Here is a 27,455-nt window from a genome sequence, read left to right as displayed (position 1 = left end):
CTGCTATCATCTGCATACTATTTTAGCAATAAAGCAGAAAGTTCCCTTCAAATGAGTGCAAATGGGCTGGCAGAGCGTGGATTAGCCACAAGAGATTAAGGCAAAAAGCATGTGCTTGGGCTATCACTGCAGCAGGAGTGGCAAGCGCTGGCGTCTGCTCCAAGGAAGCTGGGCTGTTCCCTGAAGGAGGGAGGCTAAAAATACTATCCTACTGCATAGTGCATACTGAATCCACTCATGTGCCTGCGTGATCCCGCCTGCTAACTGCAGTGACTTTGCTGCGGTGCTTGGCTCAGCTGCAACCCCCCTTCTCTCTCAATAGCTGGAGTGGTCCATGCTGCAGCCGGCACCAGGAGACATGCTAACCTTCCTCATTCTGTCTGGTACCTCCATCTGGCTGCTCATGGGTAAGTGCCTGCTGCTGCTGATACCTACATCCCCTGAGGGCATCTTTCTGCTGCTTCTCATCCCCAAATATGACTGAGATGTTTATTGATAGGGCTTTATTGGGAGTGAGGGGGTAGCAGTTGTGACTGCAGCACCTTATACTCTATATACTGTATGGATCTGAATGTTGGAATGCAGTGTTTTAGCATCACATGGAACATGGGTAAATGTATCACTTAAATCTAACCTTTTTATTTCTTCCTAAAACCCTTATGCCTGCCATTTGTACAATTGCTAATAGATACTTTATTCCTGTGCATTTTCCTCCTCTAATAACCTTTCCGCATCACCGATGTGTGCATATTCCGCCTTCTATAAAAATCTTTTCCCACTGGCTTTGCACTTATCCCGGCTTCACGTCAGCGTTCCCTACTAGTTCCACTGCGTCACTCTATCCCCCCAGGTTTGGGTAGCACCAGGGTATCAGAGACACATACTCCAACACCATTACTGGCTGAATAAAGAACCTTATAATCTTCATATGTAAGCCTGACATTTATATCATAATATATCAACTGTATTCACTATCAGGTCCCTTGATGTATGCAGGTATCATATTGACTACAAGTATATGGGTTTGTGATACAGGTATGGGATCAATTATCTGGAATACTCAAGACCTGGGTTTTTCTGGATAAAGGATCTTTTTGTAAATTGGATACATTAAGTCTGCTAAAAATCATTTAAACATTAATTAAACCCAATAGGCTGGTTTTTCCTGCAATAAGGATTAAATATATCCTATTTGGGATCAAGTACAAGGTACTGTTTTGTACAAAGAAAAACATCTTTAAAAACTAGAATTATTGGCTTAATATAGAGTCTATGGGAGATCGCCTTCCCCTTTCTGGATAACAGATCCCATACCTGTACTTACAGTATATTAATAGGGGTTATCGTTTATTTCCTCTAAATATTGAAGTACAGTCTTATGTCATAGCAAATTGTCTCCACGGAAAAGGATGTGTCCAAATTATGATAACTTTATATTTATATCCAAAGGCTGGAGGTCTGACGTACATAGACAGAGAAGGGGGTCGTAATTCCATATGATCTCCTGTGTTGTATACATAGTAGGGGTGCTCCATGCACACAGACATCAATAAGCATTTTGCCAATGGCAAATGGGGAGTATTCTGCACTGGCACAGAACCAATTAATGTGCCTTGCAGCCGTTCATTTAGTTAAATGGAATTTAATTAGGGACAGGCGGATTTGGCCAGAAAACTTGTTTGTAGTGTTTTCTTTTAACTAAATGACAGACTGCACAAGTGCTTCTCCATCGGCTGAAAACCGACAGCAGAGAAAATGGTATATTTACACTTCCATTCCAACATCATGGTAAAAGGAACTTCTAGTTCATTAAAAAAATCGTTTTTATGATTTCTGGGAGACCCTAATACACTTACCCTAATACACTAGCCCTAACCATAATACCCTAACCCTAAAACCTTAACCCTAATACACTAACACTAACCATAATACCATAACCCTAACACTAACAATAATACCCTAACCCTAAAACCCTAAACCCTAATACACTAACCATAATACCATAACCCAAAAACCCTAATACACTAACCCTAATACACTAACCCTAATACACCAACCACAATCCTTCAAAAAATCTGTGTATCTGCAGCACACAATATAAACTGGCCCTGATGCTTTGCAGGCCTACGGCAGAATTTGGCTGGGTGTCCAGTCCAGGCTGTCTGTCACTGACCGACTCCTGCAGCCACCACCTGTCAAGACCTTGTCTCTTTCCAAAAAAACAAATCAAGAGGCAAAACAGAAAATAGAAGGAAGAAAGCAAAGCCACATATCTGCCGTATTAAATTTGCTTTTTTGCCAGGGTACATAAGTTATGTACGGCTGATTTCCGAATGCAAAAATGGATGACTGCAGCTTGTCCTGCTTTATTAGCGCAGGTGCAAATTAGCATCAGACTTGCTAAATAAGCTACATGCTGCAGTGAACGTTTTTCTTTATAAACAACTTTGCTGTGTGATACATTTATTCGACTGACATATGTAGATACAACATGCAAATGGAACCATGAAAATAACAAGTGCTTGGGTTCTGTACTTTGCACCTTGCACCAAATGCACCAAAGCAGGTTGCAACTGCGAGGTGTAGTTGCAAGTATCACTGTAAATAGCATTTAAAGGACACCTAACCCTATCACAGGAAAATTGTCTCCTCTTTCAGGAGCTCCGTCCCGCTGCAGACAGCATAGCGCTCACTACAAGCAGTTTTTGGGCAGAATAGTATTCTTTCTCCAGACTGTGGACTGATTTTGTCTCACCTATTGTGGGTCAAACCATTTTCCTAGGTGCCCTTTAAGCATTATAGCAAATTCATCATACAGTACATCAATGAGCTTTACTAAATAATTGCACAAACTTTTATGTTTTTCATTCTCAGAAATGATAGGCCCTTGGTTACATCAGCGTTTTAAAGGTAATTTCTTGTATGGTTGCAAAAACATCACACAGATGGTACTGCTTTGAGCATAACAGTTATAAAAGGGGAGTTTTCTCTGTAGAAGTGCTTGGGTCTGGCTCAGGCTGTTCTGCAGTGAATTCAGACAATTTAGCTGCCATATAGAGCACTTAGTCTGTTCCATGCTTGGATATTCTGTGACAGCGGCATAATGATCATCATTATCACTCTAACACTAATATTTGCAGAAATCTTAATACTAGTATATTGCCAGGGTGTTTCTTGCTGCAGGAGGTGCTTCTATACTTATTATCATAAACTGAATCTGTTACGTGTGACCTGCTTTCTGTACTGTGCAATTATGCTACAGAAGCCTTGTCACCATTAGAATGGTATCAATGGAAAATATCACTTACATATACATATATTATAAAATATCTCATCCTACTACAATACACAGTTTACATTTCTATTTGTAAACGAATGTAATCGTAAATGAATGTCATTGTGCAGTGCTACATCTAATGGTTATCCAATGATTTATCTTCTGTCTAGATCTGCATTGTGGTTGGGCCTTAATAAAAACAGATCCCCGTGGGAGGGGCCTACTAATGAATACAATGTAAGGAGTAAATGAGGAGCAATTGATTGGCTGTCAGATAGGACAACAGTGATAGATAGGCCAGTGAAAATGAACATGTAATAGAGGCAAGATTGTTTTGAAACCAGACACAGTGTTAGAGATGTTAGACTGCAACTCCCAGAGTCCTAACCCGAAGGGGGTACATAGGTTGCCTTGTACTAAACCCTTGAGGTAAAAGATGGTGATGGAAAAAGCTAAAGTATAAAAATGCATTTTACCATGTAATAATATCCCTGCACTGTTTATTGCATCCAATTTTTTTCTTGAGTTTTGTGCATCGTTATTCCCTGCTTGAAAGTTACGTGATTTTTTTGGCTGCTTTTGCAGTAAGACAGTTCTGGTGGAAAACAAACCTATTTTTGCTTACTAGACCTGATGTGAACTTTGCACCTGTTATTAATCCTAACCTTGTTACAGTCAAACCCGCATTATTTAAGGCTCCGCCAATTCTGGTGCATTGCTGTGGGTGCTTTTTCTGGATTTTGATGTTTTCCTGCACTTGACACCAATAATTGTCATGGTTTTCCTAAAGAATCCTGTTTTTGTGGTTATCTTGCCGTGGGTGCTTGTGAGTTCCAAGTAGTTTGTACCTTCTATGGCACGCCATCAATCACTTTTTGGGTTGGGTTGTGCCTCCGCTTTTCTGTGCTTTTGCATCAATCCCACAGCAGCGCTCCACTGCTTAATCCTTGTCATTATCTCACTGACTTGTGTTTATATCTTGGGCTTATTGTATATCCTTATAAACCGTGGACCTTAATTTACTTTAACATATTTCCATGATTTTACATCTTCCTGTTTTCTTCTTCTCCTCATAAACTTATAAAATGGTCATTCTACTGAAGGGACAGATTTATCCAAGTTTGAATTTTTTTTTACCTGGTAAAAGTTTGCTACTACACATGGTCACATTTTTTCACCTTTCCTGATATTCTGAAACGTTTCATGATTCTTCTCCAGGATTGAAAAAATGTCTGTTGTTCTCCATGTTTGAGCAGTTGAAACCCAACTTATGCTATGGGACGAAAACCAGTTTATGCTACCTGTGATACCTGTGTGCAGCATGAATTCAAGTGCCCACACTCTGGTTGTGGGTAACAGTAGCTTTTTGTGTTTTTTTTTAAATTGCCCCCCACCAGCACTTGGAAACCCACACTGGGAGGGAGCTCCTGTTTCAAGTGGCCATGTTGGGGCACACACATGTGTAGAATGAATGGATGCCGCAACTTGCTCATTATGCGCATGCGCTCTACCTGGTTACTCGCCATCTAACTACTGTTACCTCCAACTGGAGTGTGGGCTCTATTAGCCAGCACCTTTGGTTGGGGAAAATATTTTCGCCCAACAGGCACCTTTTAAAAGTTTTCAATTATTTTCTTCCCTAGTGAAAATATGTGAAAAGAATGATAAATATGGGAACATGTCCCTAAATTCCATTTTTTACAGGGGAGAAAATGTGAAAGGATTTTTTTTCAATGTTAGATAAATCTGGCTCTTAGGGCTTTTTTTTTTAAAAAATCGGAATTCCTGGCAAGCTGTTTACAACAGGTTTCAGTTTGCTTGCATTTTACAGCATTTTAAGGACTAAGCTGGGCTTATGAAACGGTATTATACATACCAGCTTGTATCAGTAGCTCTAATCTGCACTGGGGTTGGGAAAAGGAGTAGAAAGTAGCTGAAAACGAATGGAAACCTATTCCACAAGGAATCTGAAATATCCAACTGATTTGCCCATTGTACATATAACTTATTATTCACAGCATTTGGATCAGTTTTGGGCACATTATATTATAAATAACGGTTTTGGGCAAGACTGTCCCAATGATGTATAGGTTCTGTTGATCTGAAGTTACCCATTACTGGGATTGATATTATTCAGGCTTTTCCCATACAATGCTCCTTCCTCATGTCAATATATATATATATATATATATATATATATATATATATATATATATATATATATATATATATATATATATATATATATATATATATATATATATATATATATATACAGTATTTACATGATGTCCTCTGAAAATTTTACAGGGGGTGCAAAGTCATGAAGCAAAAACAACCAATTTTTCTATGACTAGGCCTGTATACAATAACTAGATGCCAAGTTTGTAGAAAATGAATTTCCTAAAGTCATTGACAACTTTTATAATTATTTAACTAGGAGGGCTGTTTAATTAGAGAGTATAAATGAAGAAAATCTGCCATGCGCACACACACACACATATATATATATATATATATATATATATATATATATATATATATATATATATATATATATATATATATATATATATATATATATATATACTGTATATACACGGGGAGCCTTTGAAAAATTATTTAAAAATCCATACTTTTATTTAAATATATTAGAAAAACAGAGGGTCAACGTTTCAGTCTGTTCCTAAGACCTTTCTCAAGACCATATATACATATATATATATACATATATATGTGTCTAAAATGACAATAATATGTGTATAGAAATACTGACACGTGGTGATGTTTTCTATAGTACTTGTCAGTAGGATAAGCTCATTGATGTGCTTGGGTCTATTTCCCTAGCATAAGATTCTAAACTGGACACGCTTTGGTATATTTTTTATATTTACAACCAACTATTAGAGGTATAAGGACTCATTTAAAATGAGGTGGGGTGTTCAAGTTCATGGCTGGAATTGCATACCGGGGAATCTTGTGGACCCCTCTGTAGGTCAATACAAATATTGACCTCTTGTTTGCACCATAGAGCTAATGTTATATTAATTCCTTTTATTACAATTATAAGTAATGGTAACTTGAGCAGTTCATAGATACCTGTATCAGGGAGGCTTAGTCTGATACTGGCAGAAAAAGATATATGCATTATACAATTTTTGCAACTCTTTGTACTTGCAGATGTTGCACCTGTTTATACATACAAAACAGGCAGCACCTACTGGCACCTCATACCACAATAGCAGAAAATTGGGGGCACCCCGTAGATTAAGTCCACAAAAGGCAAGGGAGCCAGTGCAAAACAAGCTTAAGTTACAAGGTAAAAAGGAAAGAGTTTGCACTTTCCATTGGTGCAAGTGTTCTGTGTATGAGGTCTGAAGGATTTGGCACTCCTTAAGGCTCCGGCACTAGCTCTTGTGCCAATGGTAAATCAGCCATAAGGTATGTCCTCACCTCAATTAAGTGGTGCAGACAAGTCCAATACCATGCAATACAATTTAGTACTGAATTAAAACAGTGTAAGCTAAAATACAGAATACCCTGGTGGTGCCTGTCCTGTCCAAAGTACCAGAATAACTAGCTGCGTTTGCATAAATCCTGCCTCGGGTAAAGCAAGGAAATTAGAACAATGGTTATTTCAAGTGCAGAAGAAACAAAACCAAAAGCAGAAGCTGCATATACCCTTTGTGATGCAAATACTTTTATACCATTTAATCTAGCCATTACCAACAGCACATTTTCAGGGCGGTCTCCAGCTCCCTTTTAGGCACCCTTTGCTTATCCCAAGAGCGGTCCATACTTGGTGAGTGCAATTTACATTTGAGGGGCATCCACTACTAGAGTAATAGCCTGTGGTTTTACATAGTGACCGTGATAACAAAACCTATTTCACAGAATAACATTGAGCAAGGATTTTTCCAACCGTTTCCATCTCAAATGAAAACTGTATTTTAAGCAAAATCAATAGCTACTGGAGTATCGATGTGGGGATAACTGGGATTATGGTTACATTTACTGTATGTTACTTTATATGGACTATGTAACTTTATACATACAACTGACAAGGGCATTTTAGGATGCATACCACATGGTATTTATCATACGTGTCCTTCAAGATATTGACTTTCCTAAGGTAGGGTGAATAATATCTGGCCCTGGAACGATACAATTAAAGCAATAAATGAATAAAGATAAGCATGGCTGTGTCCTATATCTGGGTTTCCCTAGAAATCTCATAATAGTCTTTGAATATATTCTACGAGACTAAGGGGGGTATTTACTAAAACCTAGATTTTATTTCATTTTTTTATTAAAAGAAAGTTGAGCTAACTCCCATCCACGAATTTTAACTAATTTATCAAGAAATCAGCTTTTCAGTGCGGGAAAATCACACAACAATTTGAATCGTACAATTTTTTCGAGTTGTCACCCAAAAACGCAGACTCTTTCAGATTATCACACATAAATCAGCGCAAGGGACATCTGCCATTGACTTCTACATGACCTCAACAGGTTTTAGCTGGAGTATTTTCAGATTCTGATTTTTAGCAGCTTTGGGCTATAATAAATCTCTAAAAATGTGAGGGTAAATATCTAAAAATGTGTGTAAATATTTGAGTTTTCTCCTTTAAAAACTCGACCAGAAAAATTGTGGTTTAATAAATAGGCCCCCAAGTTTATCCTTATTTCCTTGAATGCAAATGTAAGGGGAGAACAGCAGTCCAAATGTTCAATTGTCACGTGACAGCCAATATTTTTTAATGACAGCTTCATTAACTTTGTATAAAGTTACAAAGTCCATATAAAGTAACATAAATGTAACCATAATCCCAGTTATCCCCACATCGATACTCCAGCAGCTATTGATTTTGCTTATGCTATGCACAAATATTTCGACAAAGTATAGGCAGCTGCAGCCTTTTCTTAAGCACTACTTCCAGAGAATAACAAAATATATTTAATATGATAAACGTCACCCCATTTATCTGCTTTCTTAAGAATTACTGTAGATGTTTATTATTATGCAACATACAGAAATCCCATTGATTGTAACACTAAAGAGATGGAAATCAATGGACCTTTCTACAGGTGCCACCATAGACTATTATCAATTCCAAATATTGAATGGACTACTATATAACTAGCATTTGATATGTTTGAATGTAAGGTGAAAGGCCATTATATTGTAATATTACACCTGTTTTTTCTGTTTGACACACCTAGTAAAGGGCTTCTTCTTGAATCGTGTGTGTTGCACCCAATAATGAGTAAGAGGCAGTTCGAAGCTACTACAAAGGTGTACTGAACTTTTTTTTCACATGCACTTGAAGAAGGAGGTTGTCCTGAAACGTTGCTGAGATCTTAATAAAGCATCACAAGTTTTGCACATTTCTGAGCTGTGTGGGCGCCATTTGGTTGTTTTTAAAGGTAATTCTATGAGCAGTAGAACCAGAACCAGCTGAAGATTTCCTGTATACAGCTATACACATTGAGTAATGTATGGTCCTGATGGAGGAGGCCTTCCTAAAAAAGCAGAGGAATTGTGGCAGAGGAAATAAGAGTCATGCCATATTTGCTTGAGTGAATGTAGGGACAGGCAAAGAAGAGAACGATAGTGCATAAGGAAGAGCAAAAAAGAAGAAAACTTGGAATATTTTTTTTGTATAGCCTATAAAGTATTTCATCTAGGAATCACCCCCTCCCTCAAGGTTTGCTACTTAAAGGTTTAACAAACTGTACTTTATATCAAAAGAACAAGCATACACAGTTTTTTGCCTTTAACCAAGTAAACCCCAACTGCACAAGATATTCTCAATAAGACAGAGCCATGGTCAATGAGAGGACGGGTTTGGGGGGTTTAAAGAGGGTAACGCATTATTACAAGAGCAATCTCTGTCAAGCTGCCTCTTGATATGTATTCAACTTAATGTATAGAGACACCACGATGCATAGGGACAATAAGTTGAAGGCAGATAATGACGTTTGCTTGGGATGCTCTTAGACTCCAGCACTGAAGCAACTGTTCATGTGTTTGGCTTTAAACTTTCTATGTGGCAAAGTTGTTGGTGAAGTAATCAATGGTGCCATTCCAAAGGGTGGTTTATACTACACTAATAAATAGATGACTTTGGTGAGTCAGGAGCTCTGAAGACATAAAGGAAGAATATAGGATTTTGCAGTGCAAAACTGCAATAAGGACTGACATTTTGAGTCTCCTGTGTCAGAGACTAGAATCTGGCTGCCAGTTTCATTTATCCATGTTTAATACCTTTTTTGACTGCAATGAATGATAAAATCCATCATGGCTGCCCTACTTTTGTCTGAGCTGTTCTGTGTAGTTTTGTATAAGCACAGGATGATAAGATGGTTGGATACAGCCCCACAGTAATCTCCTTGTCTGAGGGATTCCACCATAAAGTGAGTCAGTGCTAAGAGGCCTCTCACTCACTGCTCCAAGGTGTAGATTGCAGGTTACTTATCATGGGAAAGTCCATTTTTAGCGCACATTTCTCTGTCCTGGATTGTTCTTAGACTGCCCCGTGTTGCCTGGCTCCTCTTTGGTTCTTCCCAGCCAGCTTTCTGCTCCCAGCAACTTGAGAAAAAATATCCAAGAAAAAATACCCAAGATGGCTACACGTTCCACAGTGGATTTTTTTACAGGAGTTTAAGACAAAGGGAGGCAGAAAGTGAGCCAAGAAGCGTGGGAGCATTAGGAAAGAAGAACTTTCAATCTGTGCATTCCTGCTGCCATGATTAAAGTTAATGGTTAAAGTTAATTGGCTATATTTGCAGTGATCTTACTGGCTTGTCTGTGGTTAATGGAGTGCCATTTATATGCTAATCTTACCTGCATGTCTGCTCTTAATATGATAATATGCCAATTACCCTGTAGCAATAATACTGGCACATATGGGGTTAATATGCCCGTTGTATATTTTATTTACTGATTATACCAGCACGTCTGTGGTTAATATGCTCATTATCCATTTTCTGTAGTAATTATACTGACATGCCTGTGTTTAACATTGCAGTCATGCATTTTATTTTCTAATTATAGTAGCACATCTGGGGTTAATATGCCCCACATCCATTATATTTAGTGATTATACTGGCATGTCTGGGATTAATTTACGTGTCATTTTTCTGTAGTATTTATACTCTCAAGTCTGGGGTGTGTAAAATGAGAGCGGTATGTAGTGGCGTGGCCACAAATGAATCCATAGGGGTGTCAGAACAATCTTATTGGGTTTATTTAGGGGGTTATTTATCAAAAGTTGAACTCAAATGAACTAGAATGAACTCACAACTCGAATGGTAGTTTATTTACAAAAAACTTGATTCTGCGAGTTCAAGCTGCAAAACCCGAAATTATTCTTGTTTCCTGCAGGAAATTGAATTGTTTTCGGGCAAAACCCTCTGAAAAAACTCTAACATTATGAAGGCTATTAACATCTTCAAATGGTTCAAGGAACCTCTGCCACTGATTCCTACATGACCTTGACAGGTTTTAGATGGTGTATTTTTGGATTTGAGTTTTTTCAAGGTTCAGGGTATAATGAGTTTTTTTTTTTTAACTCAAAAATGTGAGTTTTGAAAAAAAAAATAACCTTGAAAACTCGAATTTTCACGTAAAAGACAACTTGAACCATAGTAGTTAACTTTTAGTATGTTATAGTATGGCTAATTCGAAGCAACTTTTCAATTGGTCTTTATTATTTATTTGTTGTTGTTTTTTTAATCATTTGCCTTCTTCTTGTGACTCTTCCCAGCTTTCAAATGGGGCTCACTGACCCCATCTAAAAAACGAATGCTGTGTAAGGCTACAAATGTAATGTTATTGCTACTTTTTATTATTTAGCTTCCTATTCAGGCCCTGCCCTATTTATCTTACAGTCTCTTATTAAAATCAATGCATGGTTGCTAGGTTAATTTGGATCCTAGCAACCAGATTGCTGAAACTGCAAACTGGATAGCTGCCGAAAACCAATTGCAAATTGTCTCTCGAATATCACTCTCTACATCATACTAAAAGTATTAAAGGTGAACAACCCTTTCATGTTTAAATGATTTTTTTACCAGACTTAAGATGATCCAAATTACAGAAAGATCATACCCCTGTACTGGGAAATCTTTTATTGAGGTTCCTTTAAATTCATCCTGGGAAATCTCTTTTGATTGGTGATTGTACATGGACTATTGTTCCAGACTCACTGTGATGAGCTGTACATGCCACATTTCTTCAAGTAATTCATTCCCAGGCTTCCACTGCATAATTGGAAGTGAATACCCATGTGCAAAAAGAAAAGATTTTATACTGCGCTATAGTGAATACTTTATATGTCTTTAGCTACATAAATACCCCTTTGGAGGTTTGGAATCTGGACAATTAGGAATCATTAGCAGCACTTACATGCAAATGATGAACTGTCGGCCCACACACATCAGTACGGATATTCAGACAGGATTGCACTGGAGGGATAAATGCATATGACATTCTGTAAAAAAAAAGAGGATTATGGGTGGATTAAGGCCAGAGAAACATAGAAATGAGAGCAGCCCTTTCGCTCACTTATTGCAGACTATTTCAGGTCACTCGAAGCCTCACATCTCACAAATGAAGCATTACACCAACTTGCTGCTCAGGGGGATACACGGTACTGCTCTGGGAATCTGCAGCAAAATAGAAACAATGCTCTCTTTTCTCCTATTATTTCTCTATGGGTTTGGTTAGTAACCGGGGGTGTATACATGCAAAGCGTTTAATAAGCAGAGGAGAAGATGACCCATAATCATCTGAAAATCCTCTCTAATTTGTGGATGATTACCGTCGGACAGGACTAATGAATGCAGCAAATCTGTCCCATAAGCAACTCTCATCTGAGAATTTCAGTCTAAAGCAAAATGATCCGAAACAGGGAGTTTCCTATTTCAAAATGAATTGTATAAAATACACGTATGAAATAGTTTTATGGTTTACAGTTTATGATGGCAGAAAGTGGAATTGAATGTGCAGGGGTGAAACACAGGCGAAAGGGGTATAAAAACCTGTAATATGTAAAGGTCCTGCATGTTTAAGAAAGTTTCTTTTCCACCAAAGAAATTACATTGGATTTGTGATTTCTGTCAGCTGGTATAGGATGTACTTTATGCCTATGGTTTTAACTAAGAATATTTATGTGTTTTGTTATTTGTTGCACTACACAGTGCAGATCAGTAACACTGAAACCACTTTTGTTCATTTAAAATGAGACATTTCTGTCTATTTTGACAAGCTCTGACGGGCGACAGTGTCAGACTGGGGAGTCAGGGGCCTACCGTGTCTCTGCAACCTTGTGGGACCACCACCCCAGCCATGGAGGCCCCACATCATCGAAAATCTCCCAGCCTCACTTACCTCCCCAATGTGTATCTGCACCCCACTCCCCCCCCTCTTCAACATCGACAATGTGTATACACACCCCACACCCCCCATCTCAACATGCACCCGTGCCCACCTCCCCAATGTGTACTGTATCTTAAACCAGCGAAAATTTGCTAGCGACAGCTTTGCAGCCATAGCAACACTCCGGCAGGTGTAAATTCACTAGGACAACACTAATTCACTAAAGTGCGAAGTTGCGTTCAGGGCGCCGAACACTGGCAAATTTTCGCTAGCCTTACTTCGGCAATCAAAGCGAAGATGCACTAGCGCTGCCTAATTTGCATACGGCGGGAAATGATAAAGTTACATGGACGTATATGTTGCAGCAAATACATTACATTACATTATAAGTCCAGGGAACCTTAATAAAATAAAATAGAGTTGTTATAATGCCCTACACATGAGCCCAGTTTATAGTTTATGTTCCATATGTTAGAAAATGGAGGGGGGAACCTGGTTACCCAAAAAAAAATTTACGGACCTTTCTTGGAAAAAAGGAAAAGACGCCAGCGGTTTTTGGGACTTAGAAAATTTTGCACTAAAAACTGAAGAAGTCCTATGCACTCCATTGCACTTCGCCTGGTCTGAGCTGGTAAAGGCAAGTCTGGCGAATGAGGTAACGTTCAGTAAAATCCGCATCTTAGTGAATTTGTGAAGTTACGTCCATTCGCCAGAGCGAAAATTCGCCTATCTCTATCTCCTTCGCCAGTGAAGTCATGCCTGCGCCCAAAGTCCCTGTGGGGGTAACGCTATCGAATTGACACTAGCATTAGCCACTTCGCCCTTTAGGGAATCTGCCCCATGATGTCCAATGAAGGGGTCCACCCCCTGAAACGTTACACTGATTAATGCAATAAATGTGCATGGGTTCGCCCTGCTCGCACCAATGGACATAATAAGCATGCACATTCTAAAAGCACTTGCATCCATGGTCTGCTGAAACCTTACGCTCGGGTATGTTATTAGCATCATAAATACCCTTTTCCTGTGATTTATAGATATATTGATTCATTGTGTTGATTAATTATAAAGGAATTCTAAGCAGGTTTGGTCATTCTTAATTTAAAGAGCCAAATAACTCTAAAACGGCAATGTGATGAATAAATAATCTGTTACTCGGGGCAAATACACGCCTAACTGGTACGTATGTATATGTCCTAACTGGTCACAAGGGGTCTTAATACCATGGCTGGGGTTAATCTGCTGAGCTACTTAACACTGTTTAGGCTTTTTATATTCAATAACTAAACAAGGCATTTGAATAAGGTCAAAGTTGAAAACTCCTAATGTTACGGTATGTTCCCAACTAGTGCTGAATTAACTATTCCAATGTGCCTTCATTGGACAAATGCAATAACATCCCCAAAATGGGACTTTTTTTTTTTAATTTGAAATATCAGAGGTTTTTAAAGCTTTTAAATGTTTTTCAGACTACGTAGGCATTTGATGTTACACATTCATGCTCAGAAAACACTTCTGTGAGGTTTTTTTTCACATTGCTCCATCATATGTGACAAATATTTAAAGGAAAACTATACCCCCCAAACAATGTAGGTCTCTATTAAAAGATACTAAGTAAAACAGCTCATGTGTAAAACCCTGCTTCATGTAAATGAACCATTATCATAATAATATACTTTTTTAGTAGTATGTGCCATTGGGTAATCATAAATAGAAAACTGCCATTTTAAAAAATAAGGGCCGCCCCCTGGGATCGTAAGATTCACTGTGCACACAAACAAACCACATGTAAGGTCACATGAGCCAATTAACAGACAGAGATCTGGCTTTTACTTCAACACTTCTTCCTGTTACAGTTAGTGTTGTAGTATTTCTGGTCAGGTGATCTCTGAGGCAGCACAGAGACCATCACGAAATGGTGGCTCAAGGCAAGAGATGTAAAAGGGCAATATTTATGTGAATATATATTCCAGTTTGGTAAGATTCTTTAATATGTCATTCAATTTGATATGAACTATCTGTTGCTTAAGTATTCATTTTGGGGGTATAGTTTTCCTTTAAATGATGTCCTTTTATGGACAACTTGACATTACCTTTAAATGGTATGATCTGGAGGCAGAATATGCCTTTATAAAAGTAGTGGCCATGGCCCTATTAAGTAATAAAATAGGTGGAAAACATCTGTGTGAGTGTGTTACCAGTTTGCATGACAAGAGATAGGGCTGCACTAGTGTATGTGCCATCTTGCAGTTCTCCATGTAGTAAAACAATGATTGTCATTATGGATCTAATGACAGGCTTGAAATGAACCTGGTCCCCGGACTATTACTCTTACGTCAAGGAAATGTATCAGGTTTTCACTTGTCCTCTAAAAATGATAGACATCCCAATGTAATTAGCTGTACAAGTCATTTAAATGTTGTTTTATCCACCATACACACACAACTGCCTGGTGGAACCGCACTTTTGCTGCTTATGGAAAATATGGACGTAAGCCAGAACAGGTATGGCATATTATTATATGACCTTTGACCGGCTGCCTGCCACAGATTGTAAAATTTACGATTTGTGAATGAAAGCCTCCCCGTGCCTCATATTGTAAATTTTACAATGCATAACATTTCCGTCATAAGAAATATTGAGCTGGCCTTCAGAGCTGGCCCTGCATTGCTGCTTGGTTCTCTGATTACTGTGTAACAAGAAGAGCTGGGGAACTAGTGACCCCAGAAAAACAGTGGACATGTTGGCACCATATATCTGCTTCTTTCCTACACTTCCTCAACCCTCCACCACTGCCCCATGTGAGGAGGTAGAATAAAAGATAAAATCTTATATTAGCAGACACAAAGACATGTTTGGTTTTCAGGAAGGTGAAGTGTAAAGGGGTAAAAATAAAGAAAAAATTTTATGCTGTATGTAAATAGTTTGCAGGATGCAGGGTTAGCCAGCAGGTGGAGCTAAGCCCACCCATAAGCCTATATAAGGCAGTTCCTTGTTGGGGCACTTTCTGTTTTGGCTTGTAACATCTAAGTAGCAGCATCAGATCGAAGTGGCCAGTAGTGGTAAGTGAGTTCACTTTAGGAGAGAAAGGTAGAGAGGGCTAGTGAGCAAGGACAGCCTGTTGTCCCAACAAGGAGTAATAGTTTGGGCTAGAGCCCTGAGGTGACTGTGCATCAGAGTTAGGGATTTGAGCGTTCTGGTGTAGGTTAGTGGACCTACTGCAGAAGCTTGGGCATTGTATGCTAGGTCACAGTAGATAATCAGTGGTAAGGGCCCATGTACAGCTAAAGACACTCCTGCCAGTGCATCCTACAGGACAAGGGCCCTTGAAGCTTAATGGGAGAACGCTGTGGTGCATGAGTGATGAGTATTGTGTGACAGATACCCTTGTGGACAACCAGAGCCCCGGTCTGACCTGCATGCTGTGCCCAGTAAGAGTCTTAAAAGTGTTTGAGTTCATCTCATTTATTGTGGCCTTGAATTCTTTGGGAAACAATCTTGTGATATCCACTCTAACTTGGCCTCATGGTGGCACTGCAACTGCCAGCAAATTAATATATCTCACAAACACACAATTTATACACCAATACACACTTAGAGGCCTATTTATCAGAATGTGAGATTATGAGCTTGTGACAGAAAAACTCACTCACATTCTATTCATTCATAGAAGTGTATTTATCAAATGATGAACTGTAAGATTCACCCATTGTTAAATATGCTCCTAAAAATCCCAATAGGAATGAATAGAAAGTGGGTGAGTTTTTCTGTGGCAAGCTCTAATCTCATGTTTGGATAAAACTGCACCTTAGAACCCAAAATTCAAATTTATGTAGTTTTAGAGGTCTTTTCAACCACACAGCTAAAATCACATTTAAAAAAAGCACAAAAGTCTACTTATTTAGTATTTCATATTTCAAGAAAATATCCTTTGGTAGTATAGAAACAGCTGAACCTGTATCAAGCATCAGGTTAATGGAGTGTCCTTTGTCAGCAGAAGCAGTACTGACACTGACATATAAACTTGTCTAGAATAAATGTACCAGCTTTATCCACACTTAATACTGTGACATTTGTAGAAGTGACTTCATGAACATCTTTAGCAGAACCACGGCAGATCAGTGGCGGAACTACCGGGGGAGCAGGGGGTGCGAGCGGGCCAGGGCCCACACCCCCTCAGGGCCCCCCGGCAGCGCCGCACGCCACTAAAATTCGGCCGTACGGAGGGGGGCGGGGCCCGGCTGCGCGTCACGCACCAGGGCCTGCACCCCACTTGGAACGCTGCTGCGGCAGATCTTAGCAAAATGTCCTACTTTTGTGCATTTGCGGCACCGTTTAGCCAGTTTGCAGGATATGTAACATGATTTGCAGTGTGTTGTGTTGAACCACAGCGAATGCAGTATTTTCTATTTGTATTTGCTGCATGGTTTTTCAGTGTAGGTGAATCCCTTTCCTTAGCACTGTATTTTGCCTGTGACGGTGCATTATTAGGCCACAGTGTTGAATTCACAATCTGTACATTCCCAGCAGTTCCCTGAGAGTTTTAGCCTCTGCCACTGTTGTTTCAATTTGGCTAGTAACTGTAATAGCCTTTGCAAGGGTTAAATCCTGCTCTAGGAGCAGTCTGTCTCTAATGCGAGGTGAGTTTGTTTTTTCCACTATTTGGTCTCTTAGCATTTCATCTGTAAGATTCACAAACTCACAACAACCAGCTCTCTCAAAGCTGCTACAAATTGTTCTGTGGATTCGCCATTACGTTGTCCACGTTGGCGGAATTTATATCTTTCAGGAACCACATTTACTCTTGGCACGCAAAAAGTTCTTTATAGCAGTAAGAACAGTTTCATAAGTCTCATCAGGTAATGCCTGCTCCCAGGCAGTGAATAAGTAAAGCACACTTTCTAGCAGCAGAAATCTCCCCTTGGCCAGCAGCAACAATGTAATTTTCAAACATACGGATCCAAGCAGTTAAAGGTATGGTAGGCTCACCAGGGTTTGGAAGAAAAGGTGCAGGCTGCTGCAGAGGTAGAAGAGCCATCCTTGTCGCCATTTGTTATGTTTTGGGTAGCCGAGGATGAGTAGAGTATAATAGTGCTTTATTAGCAGGCTCTCGTGCAGGCATTACACAACAGTAAGCTTTCACTTTCACTTTTAAGCTACCAGGAAGTATGCACAGTACAAGTCTGAGCACAGTAACATCTACAGGCCATTTGTATAAACACCACAATGATATTTTTGTTGACAAAATGTTCCCTGCCGTTACACCAACTACACTTTGCTATTTCAGCACTAACTACATGTTTAGTGCAGTGGCAGTCAAAACTCATAAGCCTAGAGGACAAGGAAAGACAATAAAAACAATAGCCTGAAAATTGATAAATTTCCCCCCCCCCGAGTCGGTGTTCCTTCCCTGTAAAAAAAATGCAGCAGCCTTTCGTTCCGTTCTTTTATTCTGTCCTGGGGGGGGGCAGTACTACAGTTCTTAAAGTTCTGCGCATGTGCTCAGAAGTAAAACCCCCCCATTGTCCCTTGTCTCCCCCCCCCCATTACTGTATATCTCATATCACATATAAAACTTGTCAATATTATGGATCAATTCCAAATTCAAAGTTCCATTTACCTAAAGTGCTGATAGAAATAGAATAAAGATTTCTTTTGTAATCTCTGCTGGAGATGAGAGGTATGACCCACATGAAACCAATAGAAAGGAAAGGGCATTTCATGTATCAAGGAATCATGGGCATTCTCAGCTTTTTGTCAAATTACTGCCTGTTTTGCTGTAACGTCAGCTAGATGTGTACGTTTAATTTGCCGTCAATTTATTTATATCCTTGGCTTACAGCCACAAATACATTTTATTTTATAGGTGTGTTTCGACCAATATCAATTACAGATATTTTACATACTTACAGGGCATGTAAAGGCAAAAAAATAAAATCCAATTTTTACTTTCTTTAATGAAAAAGAAACCTATCTCCAATATACTTGAATTAAAAAATGTCTACTGTTTTTATAATAAACCTGACTGTATGCAGTGAAATTCTTCCTTCATTTACTGCTGTGGATAGGAATTGTCAGATGGTCCCTAACTGCTGAGCAGGGAAACAATCATACTTATGAACAGCAGGGGGAGCCCCCGCCTTACTTCCCAGCCATGCAGAACTCAAGCAGCTTTGTTTGTTTCCCTGTAAAGCAGTCGGTGACTAAGATTTGTAGTGGATTTGTAAGATTAAAACAGATAAACTGAGATTCTATTTGGAGGATTATTTTGCTGCAGCCACTGGTTCTGCAGAGTTGGAGAAAATTTGTATTAAACAATACAAAAACTATAAAATCCACATTAGATGACATGACAACACAGGACCCAGTGCAGTCTGCATATTCTGATTATTAATCAGTCTTGCTGTATCGGCTCCTGGCAGATATTATTTGACGTGTGCTGTTTTGATAATTTATGACGATCCCTAAGCAGCCCAGACCTCACTGAGCATGTGCACAGTCTTGGTCTTGCAAAGATGTTTAACAAAGTTACAAGATGGTGAACCCCTGTGGCCAACTTTGAAAGCATAAATCATTTGTTTGATTAGGTTTGTGGTGCAGTAAGTTCATGTTTATGTTTAGTATACAATATACAGCATTTCTAGCCTTATTCTATTTTAGACTTCGCCTTCAATAATTACAGGCATATGATCTATTATCCGGAATGCTCTGGACCTTGAGTGCCCTGAATAAGGGATCTATCAGTACTTTGGATCACCATACCATAAGTTTGCCACCATGCAGCTTAGTTACCTTCAAGTACAACACTCTGTTTTATTATAACACAATACCTGGCTATAATCAAACATCGGATTGGTTGCTCTGGGTTTCTTATCCCAGGCAGTCTTTGTGACATTTATTATATCACCTTACCTAAGATATTAAAAAACCTAAGCATTGTCCAGCGTTGCAAAAGGTAAACTTGAATGAAACTAAAGGAACCGATATGAGACAGTGCACAGGTTTCTAATAAACAGAGATGCCAAATCAAGAGTTATAATTTTGTCTTAGTGTTAATTATACATAATATAAATAATATATAATAATAATATAATATAATAATATAATAATATAATTATTATTATACATAATAACGATAATGGCATGAATAGTTGTTTCTGTAAAGTAGAAGTCATGAGGCAGATGGCCCAGCGATCCAGTGAGTAGAAAGATGCCTTAGATGCTCTCACTAATAACAATATGATTAGCATGAAATCAGCTTATAAGGGGAGCACTGTCCTTGTTTTGGATTATACTAATTATACCAGGGCGGCTGCTTGATTTGCTGAGAGTTCATTTAGTTAAGGGACATGGTCATAACATACACAGCAGTCTATTAAGTGCTTTTCCCCTGTGGTGCAGTTCTATGTACAACACATAAGATCAATAAACACTATTGTAGTGCAAAGAATCCCGGCCAATCCCCACATTCAATAGAATGCTGACTAACGTACACACAGGGCCTGTGTTATAAGCCTACTGTCAGCAGTTCGACCTATTGCAAAATGTGTAGAATCTTCTACAGGTACGGAATGTTTGGAAACCTGGGGGTTTCCGGATAACGTAATTTGGATCTTCATACCTCTCCTAATAAATCAATCAAACATAGTAGTGGGTTATTTATCAAGCTCTGAATTTATCTCAGTATTTCTAAGATAAAATCCGAGCAACTCTGAATTCCGGAATGGACCTTATTTATCATTCAAAAAAATAGGTTCGGGCAAACTTCGGACCTTTGCCCGAAAAGTCAGACTTTTTTGCCCCAAAATCATCGGATATCGGTACTGACAGCAGCGCAGACACTGGGACCTTCCCCATTGACTAATACAGGACCCAGAGAGCCTTGAGATGCCGGGATTTCAGATTCAGAGTTTTATACTATTGGACTGTAATAGATCCCGAAAAATTCAGATTTTTTTCAGGTCCGAAAAATCAGAATTTTTCAGATTTCGGGTATTTGGAGCTTATTAAATAACCCCCCTAATAAACCCAATAGGCTCCACTAAGGATTAATTATATCTTATTCTGGATCAAGTACAAGGTACTGTTTTATTATGACAGAAAAAGGAAATCATTATTCAAAATCTTAACTATTTGGAGAAAATGGAGACGACCTTAACGTGATTCAGAGCTTTCTGGATATGGGTTTCTGGATAACTGATACAAAGATACATGGATGGGATTTGTCATCTGAAATGCTTTGGACCTGAGGTTTTCTGAATGATCTGAATTTAAAGGTCAATTTTGCATTGGAGTCAATGAGCGTTTTTTCTCACACCAAATGCAGTGATGTCAAAGGGTCAAATTAATGGGATTTTTTTTAACTGCCAGAACTTCGAAATTCGAATAAAAAAGATCGAAAGATCGAAAATTATTTTAAAAAAAATTAACGTTTTTAACTGAATAGGCTGTATTCGAATCGTTCGAATCAAAGTTTTCGCGCATTCGATCGAATTCGAAACAAAGTATTTGCCCTAAAAAACTTCCATTTTTCAAAGTCCACCAAATGACTCCAAATGGCAGGTTTTAGATGGCGAATGGTCGAAGTCGAAGTTTTAAAGAGACAGTACATGATACATTTCGATATTCGAATAGTCACATTTTTTTCAAATTCGAATCGAATTTTCGCCTATTCGATATTCATATCTGCCCCTAGGTGCATTACAATCTACATACACCCATATTGTACAGCAATGCGGAATATGCTGGTGCTTTGTAAGTACATGCTAATAATAATAATTATGATCATTTATTACACAACCTCTGGTAGGGATTGATCATTTCTACATCTGCATTTGTCATTGATACAATAGTTCAGATTTGAGTTTTAGTTTTTGTGCTGAAATATACCCTGCCGTACGTATCTGGATATTTTTACTGTTGTGTGAGGGAGCAAGTGATTACCAACCGCAGTTTCTCTGCTCAGTACGACATTTATCTGTGGGAATGTAACACATGAAAAGCCTGAGCAAGCTCCGTGGTGGAGTTTTATACAGCTAGAGGGCAGCTTTACCTTCAGCAGCAGGTCCCTGGTCTGTCGCTGGTGTTTTGGAAAGTAAAGCAGATCACACAGCTTTTATTTGCCTCTCATTGTGTATCACATACAGCACAAGGTTTCTCATTCCCAAGACATCTGCATTAGAAGCTCTATGGGTAAAATAATGTACATGGCCTATGCTTAAAAAAAGTATTTCAGAGGAATCGAATGGGCTGTGTAGTATAAAATAGAGAGGTCTCAACTAGAGATGTTGTTGGCCGGATCCCCAGGTCCCATTTACTTCTGCCTCTACTCACAATAGTCAAATTAAGATCAGACATACTCATGTATTACTGTTAACTTGCAGATATTTGGATCTAGTTTTACACTGCAAAGCATTTCTCAGTATAGTTTGCATTGCATTCTCATGCAGTTAAATAGCCATTTGTTTAAAGGGGTTGTTTACCTTCCAAACATTTTTTTTCCTTCAGCTCTTTTCAGATAGTTCACCAGAAATAAAGACTTTTTTTCCAATCACTTTCTATTTTTGTAATATTATAGTTTCATTTTTTATTTGTTTCTAGGAGGGCGGGTCACAGACTCTGTCAATTTTCTAAACTAATACATTTAGGCAGTTGTTTATTAAAGCCTGAATGCCAAAAACTCAAAAAATTCTATTTTTTTTATTATATTATTATTATTATTTTTCAAGATTTATTATACCCCGAGGATGAAAAAAGTCAGAATCTAAAAATCCAGCATCTCAGACCTACCGAAGTTATATATAAGTCAATGGGAGAGGTCCCTATCCTATTTGAACATTTCTATGGTCTGCGCTAGATTAAGAGTGAAAATCTGAATTTTACTGACTTTTCAGGCAAAAAAACAAAGAATGTGGGCTTTTCTGGAAAAAGCCATAAAAAATTGAGTAATTCGGGAAAAAATCTGAAAAAAAGTATAATTCGGATTTTCGCTACATTTTTTCTTGTTTTTCCCGAGCTATTAAAATCGTGATTTTTTTAAAAAATAATAAATAAGGTCCAATAATGGATTCTAGTGTGGTCGGCCTTTTTTCATTAAAATAATCAGAAAAATTCGGACTTTAATAAATATCTTTGTCCCTGCTGAGTCCCTTGGGTTTCTTTATAGGCAGCTGTTAGAATTGATACAATAGTTGCTAATACTTCAGAGATGCTGCTGAGAAATGTATCGACTAATGTAGCAAAGTGTACCCATTCAGAATCGGCACCTGAATTACTGAGCTGCCAGACTCAAACACCAGAAAAAGAAACATTTAATCTCAATTTTGGAAAAAAAAGTTACAAAATAAAACATGCTGAAGCAAGTTTACTCCTGCCACACCAATCGTTCCCTCTTATGGTGATTTAATATGTATCCCTAGTCATTTCAGATGATTATCTAATAGGGGTGCTTAATTGGACAAAAAAAGAAACCTTAACCCTTTATCATTTGCAATAAACCGTGTGAGTGATGGAATGATGGCTGACTGAAGGGCAGGAGTGGAATATCAATAGTAGGAGCAATCAATAAGGGCAGAAGTAGCATTCCAACTCTGCAAATGCCAGCAAATCTAAGGCAGAAAGCTCCAAACAGAAACATTTTCAGGGATTTGTACAAACTCCATGGTAGCAGCGAGACAATGATCAAGTTCTGTGCTTTTGGGACAGTTATTTACAGCACTTGGCACGTGAAGTGATACATCAAGAGAGGATCATTATGTCATCATGGGCATGGAGGTACCTAATATTTCTATATCCTATAAACTCAGTTTGTGTTCAAGTTTAGATTATTCTCTTGTATAAAATCCGTTCTTGGGTCTGCTGCCTCAGTGCAGGCTAATGTCAGCACCCTTCTGCCTGATCTGACATGTGCCATTCAAAAACAATCATATTTCAGTTTGTTTCTTTGGAGTTAAATGGAAACCACATAAACTGAATGTGGTCAGATCCAATATTCATTTCTATTATTCTGATATATTTCTATTTAATAAATCTGATGAATACATCAGATTGGGGTTGTCTACGATTATGTATGTGGGATTACTTTTACATAACCTTTTATTACACTATAGATACAACTAATCTAAACAACTTTTCAATTGGTTTTCATTCTTCTGGCTACAATCATAGCATTTGTCTGATAGACTTCATGACTATGGTTGAGTGCTTTAAAAAAAAGTGCTCTCTGCCGTGGGCATTACAATGACTATTCGGCCAAATTCGAGTCTGCAATTGAAAATGCTGTCTGGTTGATGGGGTCACTGACCCCATAAAAACAGTTATGTTGTGGTTATTTTTAACTGATTATTTATAAAACAGGTATAGGATTTATTATCTGACATGCTTGGGACCTGGGTTTTTCTGTAATTTTGATCTCCATATCTCAAGTCTGCTAGAAATAATTTACACCTTAAATAATCCCAATAAGATCGTTTTGTACTGTTTTATTATTACAGAGAAAAACGTTATCCGCTATATAATCTGAGCATTTTCACCTTTGAATAGCTGCCCTAATGGCTACACAGCAGCTTATTTACAGAAACCAGTGCAACTAGTATCAGAATTTAATAACCAGCCCTGTAGAATCAGCTGATATGACAGACCAATCATTTTCTGCTAGATAATTTGAGACAACCCCTAAGCTTAGCTTCTCAAAAGCTGCCCAGAGCTCACTGAGCATGTGAGTGTCACAGATACTTTCCAAGATGGTGACCCCCTGTGACAAGTTTGAAGTCCTGGATCATTGTTGTTATTGAGAAGCTGAAACTTTAGGCTGGTGTAATAAGGTCATTATATAAAATATGGCAATTTTAGCCACATTTATTTTTAGGGTTTAGTTCTTCTTTAACAAGAATCTAGACATGGGCCTTGGCCTTGCAGCATAGACAAAAAAACAATTTTTTTATAGGCTGTTCTTAGCACAATTCAGTGGAATCACTTCTATGTATCTCTAGCCTCTTCTTTTATGATGTTAAAGGTAGCAAAATTAAAGGTAATTTCCTAAGACCCTATGGGGCAAATTTACTAAAGGGCGAAGTGACTGACGTGGGAGAAAATTCACCAGCATGACGTCATTTAGGTACTTCGCCGATTTACTAACGGTCACTGGCGTAACTTCTCTAGTGAAGGAGATAGACTCTAGTGGTACTTTGCTCCCTAACGCCTGGCGAATTTTCGCTCTGGCGAATGTAACTACGCAAATTCACTGAGATTTTATTAAAGGTTACCTCTTGCGCCAGACTTGCCTTCGCCACCTCAGCCCAGGCAAAGTGCAATAGAGTAGATAGAAAAAAAAAAAAAAACGCTTGCATCTTTTCCTTTTTCAGGGTGATAGGCTGAAAAAGAGTGTATTTTTTTTGGGGGGTAACTGGCTTCCCCCCTACATTTCTTAACATATGGCACATAAACTATACACTGGGCTCATGTGTAGGGCAATATAACAACTTTATTTTATTTTATTAAGGCTTCCCAGGCTTGTGTAGTGTAATGTTATTGCTGCTACATATACGTTCATTGAACTTCGTGCCGTATGCAAATAAGCCAACACTAGCGCAACTTTTCTTTGCTTGCCGCAGTAACGATAGCGCAACTTCACCAGCGTTCGGTGCCCTGGATGCAACTTTGGATTTTAGTGAATTAGCGTTGTCCTTGCGATCTACGTCTGGCATAGTGTTGCACTGTGAGCGAAGCCGTCGCTGGCGAATTTTTGGAGGTTAGTAAATTTGCCCCTATATCTAGAGCAGTATTGGCAGCAGGGACAACCATATACAGAGTTCCATTGGGGACTGTGCTTCCCGGTGCTCCCAAACTTGTGTATCTGAATTCTGTCTCTGGTCCACCCCTTATGAATACAGTAATGTAGAATGCAGGCAGGGTTGTATTCGTGGAGTGAACAAGGTATGTGCATTTCATTTTTGAGACAGAGACCAGCAGAAATTGTGCAAGGAGATAAACGTGGGATATTGCACTCATTTTTGCACTTTGCACTCTGCCTTGTACTAGTAGAAGACCCCTATTGTGGCAGAACCAAAATTGTTAATACTTTGTGACTGGCTCTCAGACAGATGGGAATCTGCAATTGCATAGAGCAGCTTGGGAAACCTCAATTAATGAGTATTCAACATCAACCTAATTACGTAAGGAATAGGAACAAAAAAGCTTGCAATAAACTTCTTGTGACCTTATTTTGTACTTTGAATTATCAAACCCACTTGACTTCTCATGAAAATTTTCCATGAAACCTAGCAAAAAAAAACCCAAAACCCCAAAGCTCTCAAACCAAGCGTAAAGCTAAACATTCACATGAATAATTAGAGAGCTCGCAGCTGACAATTAAAGAGGCCTGGTTTCCACAACACATGCAAATTGCAGGCTTCAGAGGAAAATATGATTATAATGTGTGATGCAATGGAGATGTACTGCATAAAAATTCATCCCTAGTCTGGTCAGTGCTACCCTTACTTTAATGTCATTCATTCAGAATTCCAAGATTATCCTATATGTCTTTATATAGGCACAACAGTTTAACTGCACCTTGTTTTACCAAAGAGAACGCCCCAAAATACTGTAGTTGCCCTTGTTACTGCAGACGCCAGCTTTCACCTGACAGGAGTTGGGGAGGAACTGCAATGGTTTTGCAAACACCAAAAAACATGGCTTCCATCCTGCAAGATACTAGCACCTTGGACAGCTGCCATTGGCAGTCCTTATATGAAACCCTATTTGTGTTTATACTAACGTTAAACAGGGACCTGCTGAGCTGAGCACCAATTGCCAGTTGCATACAGCACCCCCAAAAAGTTTCTTGCAAAATTAGGTTGAAGTTGTAGTAAATTTTGAATAAACGTTTAAGCCATTCCAGCCAATGAGAAGGAATCGTTTTATTTGGGGAGGGTGTAAAATTAGGGTGACTGTCCTAATTCACAGATATAATGGGTTCCTGTAGAGCAGACATGGTAGGTAGGAAGAGTAAGGATAAGCAATTACAGAAGGGTAAGTAGGCGATGGCAGAGCAAGATGGCTACAATAACAGTACAATACAGTGTTGCCTCACCTGGGGATCTTCACTTATCTGCTAAAAGGACACAAATAGGACAGTTATGCTTTTTAAAACACACTATATACAAATGGTACTATTCCTAATTAAGCTGCATCTCCCTGCTCTCACCCCACAATAAAGTAAACACTGCCCTGCCCCATTCAAACGTTCTTTGTTACTTTACTGCAGGTCAGTGAAACATGGCCCCCAACCGGCGGCTCTTCACTCATCCGCTAAAAGGACATAAATAGGACACACTATATAGATACATAGTACCCTTCAGACTATGTTTTGTATGTAAGTGGTCTATCACAAGCTAAAATGGCCTAGACGGGACTGTAAGTATAAAGTTGGTATTTAGTACAGTTTGATCATTGTTGGCTACTGTAGAGACCAAAGGTACGAGCGACAGGCATATACAGTACAACATGTGTGTACCTCATGTTATTTATTGATTATTATTATTATTGCATCGTATTCCTCCATATTTCCACTTGCTCTCACCTTTTCCTGCCCCTCACATTCCTCCCCCTTACTTTTATTGTCATCTTTCTGTTTTGCCACATTCACTTTTCTACTTCGTCCCCTTAGACTGTCTCTTCTCACATACGGGTCATCCGTCATCTCTGAATTTCCTCCATTCTGTAATTCTTCCCTTCTTTCCCACCTGCTTTTATTCTCACCCCTTTGATTCTCTTCTGCTCTCTACATGTCTCATCCTG

General features: G+C 38.7%; 1 protein-coding gene across 2 annotated transcripts in view; it reads left to right on the top strand.

Annotated features, from left to right (window-relative positions):
* The first annotated feature begins 218 nt into the window (after positions 1-218).
* The window catches only part of acsl6.L (acyl-CoA synthetase long chain family member 6 L homeolog), a 105,858-nt gene continuing 78,621 nt past the window's right edge, over positions 219-27,455 (top strand). For both annotated transcript variants that reach the window (XM_041586180.1, XM_041586179.1), the window contains exon 1: positions 219-407. In XM_041586180.1, coding sequence (XP_041442114.1) covers positions 335-407 — 73 coding nt within the window. In that variant the 5' untranslated portion in view covers positions 219-334. The remainder of the gene's footprint in view (positions 408-27,455) is intronic.

The sequence above is a fragment of the Xenopus laevis genome, chromosome 3L (genome assembly GCF_017654675.1).
Source record: "Xenopus laevis strain J_2021 chromosome 3L, Xenopus_laevis_v10.1, whole genome shotgun sequence".
In the NCBI taxonomy this organism is placed as follows: domain Eukaryota; kingdom Metazoa; phylum Chordata; class Amphibia; order Anura; family Pipidae; genus Xenopus; species Xenopus laevis.
The sequence above is the reverse complement of the archived record's forward strand: the minus strand, read 5'-3'. Positions and strand labels throughout refer to the sequence as shown.